We start from the raw sequence: 5645 nt of genomic DNA, 5'->3' as shown, positions 1-5645 counted from the left end.
GGCGGAGCCTCAATTCTCTTCTTTCCCCTGTATCCTGCCACCACCACAGCATCGTACACTGGCAGCCACTTGTAGGGGTTCACAGTAACGCAGAACAACCCTGAGTAGGTCTGCAAAGTCACAGAGAATCATCACTGATGCACATCTGCCTGCCATCATCAGAGGCTTCAGCTACAGATGTTTAGATTAACCCAAACTTACGTAGATCATCCATGCTGCATAACGCTCTTTGAGGTTATACAGCACAGCGGGCTCATTGAGGTGGGTCATCATGGCCATGTCCTCAATCTTATCAAACTTTGGAGGGTTCATGGGGAAGATTTCATCTTCTTTCACAGTGACACTCTGATGCAGAGAGAACAGTCTTAGTAACAGTAGACAAATGGGATTGTCACAGTTTATGAATCTTCACACTGCAGTATGTTTTAGAACGTGACATAATGTTGGAAAAAATATACTAACAAAAATCAGTAAATATCCAAAGGCTCAGTGTCAAATGAAAGCACATAAGCATCACTGCAGCCACACAGTGTATATACTGTAGCACCTTTCTATCTAATCAAGACACTCAAAGCTCTTTACAACACAATCTGTGCTCTTATTAACCCATTCATACAGCATCCTACTAGATCTATACAAAGCTTATCTGAATCTGTAGAGACTAATCAGAGATTTAGATCACATTCATACACTGATGGGACGCACATCAGAGACAATGAGGGGTTCAGTGTCTTGTTCAGGGACACTTCAACATGCTGGTGGAATCGATCCCCCAACTCTTACAATGGAGGACGACTGCTCTAACTGCTCAGTTACAGCTGCCATATAATATGTAAAACAAAGTGTTCATCCAGCTGTTCTCACATTCGCACTGTGAACATCATCACCCACCTTTCCACAGAGGGTTTCCACGGTGGCTTTGCCGCCGTCTTTCTTGATAAGTTTCCCTTTGAGGTACATCTCGTTAGCCTCCGTCACAAAATATGCTGTTTTAGCATCAAAGGGAGCATTCTGAGCTTCAATCCGTTCCCTTTCTGGCTTCCGGAGGTAGACGGCCGCCGGGCCAAAACACTCCATCTCTCCGTCCCCACTCATGTTGACCCTTTACTTAAAGAAAAAAGAATTCAGAGAAATTACTTTTCAGCTTGAAAAATGTGCTTTTATTGCTTGAATGAAAAGAGGAAAGCGGTTTTAACCACACTTTTCGTCAAAGATGAAATTATGAAACGAATGAATTAAACTTTTCTTAAGTTACTACTTCTTAAACTTTCAGCAAAATTTTGTAGCAAAATTAAATTACATTGCTGAAATGAGATTGTTGTGGTATCAATACACACGTGTGGGAGTGAGAGGCATTTATACTTTTTATGACACTAAATCAGAGCTAAAGCTTCATAAATCAAAAATAAAATTGCTGTTAATTTTAAAATATCTTTGGCTAAGGGAAAGTGTAATAAAAAATAATTACCTTCTCCCCTCTGTCCAGAACAGCTGTTGGTGGTCTTATGAGGGATCTGAAGAAAAATAAATATTTCAGATTGCGGACTGTTCACAAAACATCCCGTCTATTGTAAAGTTGTTACTTTACAATGCAGCACAGTCCTAGCAAACACACAGCAGCTTTGTCTCTGGCATTAAGTGGCCATGCCCTGCATTGTTTTTTAAGTTGTCGGCTTGCCTCCCGCTAATAAAAGACTGTAAGTCACTCACCTTGTCTGGTTGCCTGACAGTCCTTGGAGGCGTTCTGCCTTCTGTCTTATATAGAGAGAGATCAGCGTTCACTCCGCAGAAACCCCCTCCTTTATTTGGTCATGCACTTTTATACTCTTTGATTGAGTATTTTTGCCTCCAAGTTGACCTTGTCTACTTTTTTTTCTACACATATCAACAAACACAAGTGCTCCACCATACAGGAAGATCTTATTAAGGTTTGAGTGACACAACGAACTGATTTAAAATGTTGCAAAGACTGATCTTTGGTTGAAAAATGATGGTTAATTGATTTAAAAATAAAATGAACTGAGATCTAAGAACTAAAAACACAGTGAGTTACTTTTCTCTGCTCGCTTACTAAAATATTAATAATTATAATTTGTATGGTAAAAGGAAATACCCAAGATTTTATTGTGCGAACTATATCAGGAATGCTACACAATAGATGCTGTAAACTAGGAGGAGATTTACAAATTGGATACAGGAAACTCTCAAAGAGGCATGTTTTAAAAACTGTGTGAACTTTTTTGTTTTCCTGGCAAGTACAATCAGCAGTTCAGCCATTGTTTTCATCTCTCGAATAATCTCCTTAATGTGCTGCACAGCAGAAGATCTGCGTTCAGCTGTGGAGAAGCTCTGGCGTGTCACTGGGATTCGGTTGCAGAAGCCTCGCAAGTCTTTCCTGTGACAAAGGAGCCAAACTGGACCCAACAGTTGCTAATCTAAGAACCTGTGAAAACAATGATCCCTCATGACAACAGAAAGAAGCATTGCGGTCTGCGTTTCATTAAATCTCAAACATAATTGGATTTGTTCTAATTAAGGATAGAGGACAATAGGAAGCAGAACAATGCTGGTATTTATAGCTCTCTCATTTCCTTTCTCTTGAGAATGTGCATCATGTAAAACAAATGCGTCGTTTGTGTCAAAAAAAAAAGTTTTCATGAAAAGTTCATCGTCAAAACCTGAAAACATTCTAAATTATTCCCCTATTTTCAGAAAAAATACTAAACTAATAAGGGAAAAATACTATGCAAAAGAGTTAAAGAACAATTTTATCCCACGGACTCTCAAAAATGTTCACTAAGTGTAACGTTCACCGCTAAGGCGTTTAATTATCCCATTATAACTGAGGGTGGATGACATGGCAAGGGTCTTATGACTGAGTTAATGTGGTGAGATTACACTTTAACTCCTCTAATTAACATTCATAGGCAATATAAATAAATATTAAATGTGTGTGATTGAAGAAAAAGTGATAAACAAACAGAGTGCATGAAAAATAGGTAATTTGTGTGTGAGTGGATGAATTTAAATGTGCAGTAAAATCACTGTAGATGGGATTAATTACCTGAATGCACTTATCAAATGTGTGGGCAACTTCATTTAAACCCTGGGCTTTGAACAAATAATGAATGACAATATAGTCTTTATATTTACACAAAATGCGTTTATCGGAGAAGATCTAATAGGTGACAAATTCCAAACATAACAAAAGATCTAAAAATACCCAAAAGTCTTCTTTGAACTTGAACAAAGTATATGATGAGTCATGCAATATATTTTCTACAAAGAAATGCAAAACATAAAGACTAAAGTTAAAGTATTTATCAAGTGTTAATTCATTTTATCTAAAGTATACAACTTATAAACTTATCAACTTTTTGCATGGAGTCATTATACACAAATAAAACTAAGTTTTTATTTCAAGAGTAAATTGTGGTATTTTTGCAGAAAAATTCATGATGTGAAAAGCAAATTTGAATATTTGTTATTATTTGTGATCCCATTTGAGGCTAATACAATTTTTACTCCCCAAAAGATAACCAATAGAGCCTAGAAAGGTTCAGGTGCAGAAATAATAATAGAAACAGAGTCTGAGGCGGGAGGAATCAGTTCCCTCAGGTGAATAAATCATGTGCATAAACTCAGTACATTTAGCATCGCTGTGCTGCAGGTGGTGTTTTGAGATGTGCAGCTATAAATGAAAAACAGAAATCAAAATATCGCACATGTAACACAAGGATTTAGAAACAAATGCAACACCCAGCTATAATATTCAAAAATGTGCTTGTTAATCGAATTTTAAAGAATTTATTTTGCTCAAGTTGCTCTTGTCTACTTTTCTGTTGTTGAAAGAGAATTCAGTAACAGTTCTTTATCGTGTTATTGAATTTTAGGGGGAACATTTATCAAAATATTTAAGCTGTTAAATGCAAACAATTGTTTATTCTCCAGCAAAAAAAAAAAAAAAAAAAGAGGCTATTAACAAATATGAGTTACGATTTCTTAGGCTGAGGAATTTAATTTCTCTGACCTTCATTTTTTAAAGATAGATGGTATTTGTACAGTTTATTAGAAACTGTTGTTATTATACAATATAAAAAATAAAAAACTTTGATTTTGCATTTGTAAAATTAACTAGCTTCTTAATATTAATATGTAATAATAATAAAGGTAATTATTATTATTATTATAAAAATGACTGCTTGTTTAATTGGAGATTAGTATGATCAGTCTGTTCTGATTGGTCAGCTTCCGGGGCCTGATCCACAAGCCCCGCCCATCAGGTTGCATTGCTAAAATTCTAAATTTCAAAGAATGTATTTAGGAGATGATACATTAAAAAAAACAACATCTTTAAATTAAAACCTCTCAAATTAATTTCAAATAACTTCCAGATTAAACACAAACAGGTCTGTCTTGTAAATGAGTCCTTGAAGCTCAATGAGACTAACCTGTATAAATAAAAGTTGGATTAAAATGAATAAATAAGCACAAAATTAGGTTTTTGTTGTTGCTTGGGTAAAAGTTGCTGCAAATCTGGTGAATTATTGAGCTCATTCATCCTTTTTCTTTAATTGCTTTTTCATAAAGGGTCTTGAGGGGAGCTGATGCTTATCTGTGGAGGTCTTTGGATGAGAGGCAGGGTACACCCACCACTGGTCAACACTAAATGACAGTACAGATTTTTGGAAGTACCCATCCAAGGTTCTAAGCAAGCTGAGTTGAGATGAAGATTAGACGTCAGCAGAATGCAGGGTTGGCCAACGTCAATCATGAGAGTGCCACATTCACAAGAAACCCACCATTTTAAAAATATCATGACTGCAGCATCCATCCATTATCTTTACCCACTTCTTCCGTTCTGGATTGTGGGGGTCACTGGTGCCCATGTCCAACAATCACTGTGTAAGAGGCAGGACACCCTGGACAGGTCTCCAGTCCATCACAGACACATATAGAGACAAAAGAGACAAACAACCATTCACTCTCTCACTCACAGCTAGGGACAATTTAGAGTTACCAATCAGCCTGACATGCATGTTTTTGGTTTGTGGGAGGAAACCGGAATATCCGGAGAAAACCCACACATGCACGGAGGGAACATGCAAACTCCACCCAGAAAGGCCCAGAAAAAGAGATTTGATTTGGCAACCTTCTCACTGACAGCTGACAGCACCACCAACAATGTCGCCCAACTGCAGCATCTGTTTTAGTTTTGGAAACCATGCTACAGGATGATGAGTGTTTTGTTTCTTTATTTTATTTATTTGCCCATTGTTGTGTTGTGTTTGTCTTGAATAAAAAATAACATTAAGCAGCCACGCTATAATTACGGTTACATAGAGGTGGCGCTCAAGTTGTGCACCGAGCTCGTGTTGTCCCGAATAGAGTCGAAGCTAGTGATGAGACTGGACTATAGAAAAACAGGTAAAGTGTTTAGAGAAAAATCACGTGTTCAAATAGAACATGTAAACTCCATATTGAAAGGTCTCAGACATGTTTTGGGACTTAAACCATCGTACTGTGAGGTGATCATTTTATATACTGTGCCACTATGCCGCTAAATTACTGAGGGTATTATGTAGAAACCATGCTTGATTTAATATAACTTTTAAAAGATAAAGTAAGCAATTATGAATAATTGT

The 5645-nt window shown here is 36.9% G+C and overlaps 1 protein-coding gene across 1 annotated transcript in view; it reads right to left on the bottom strand.

The window, feature by feature from the left end:
* Positions 1–1735, bottom strand: part of LOC119412815 (myosin heavy chain, fast skeletal muscle) — a 10819-nt gene extending 9084 nt beyond the window's left edge. Inside the window, exons 1-5 of the mRNA XM_037679849.1 lie at positions 1711–1735; positions 1469–1514; positions 892–1107; positions 202–345; positions 4–110 (exon numbers count right to left, since the gene is read on the bottom strand). Of these exons, the coding sequence (XP_037535777.1) occupies positions 4–110; positions 202–345; positions 892–1095 (455 nt within the window). The 5' untranslated portion in view covers positions 1096–1107; positions 1469–1514; positions 1711–1735. The remainder of the gene's footprint in view (positions 1–3; positions 111–201; positions 346–891; positions 1108–1468; positions 1515–1710) is intronic.
* Positions 1736–5645: the final 3910 nt, after the last annotated feature.

The sequence above is a fragment of the Nematolebias whitei genome, chromosome 7 (genome assembly GCF_014905685.2).
Source record: "Nematolebias whitei isolate Nwh7 chromosome 7, NemWhi1, whole genome shotgun sequence".
NCBI classification, from domain to species: Eukaryota; Metazoa; Chordata; class Actinopteri; order Cyprinodontiformes; family Rivulidae; genus Nematolebias; species Nematolebias whitei.
This window is presented reverse-complemented; position numbering and strand designations above follow the sequence as displayed.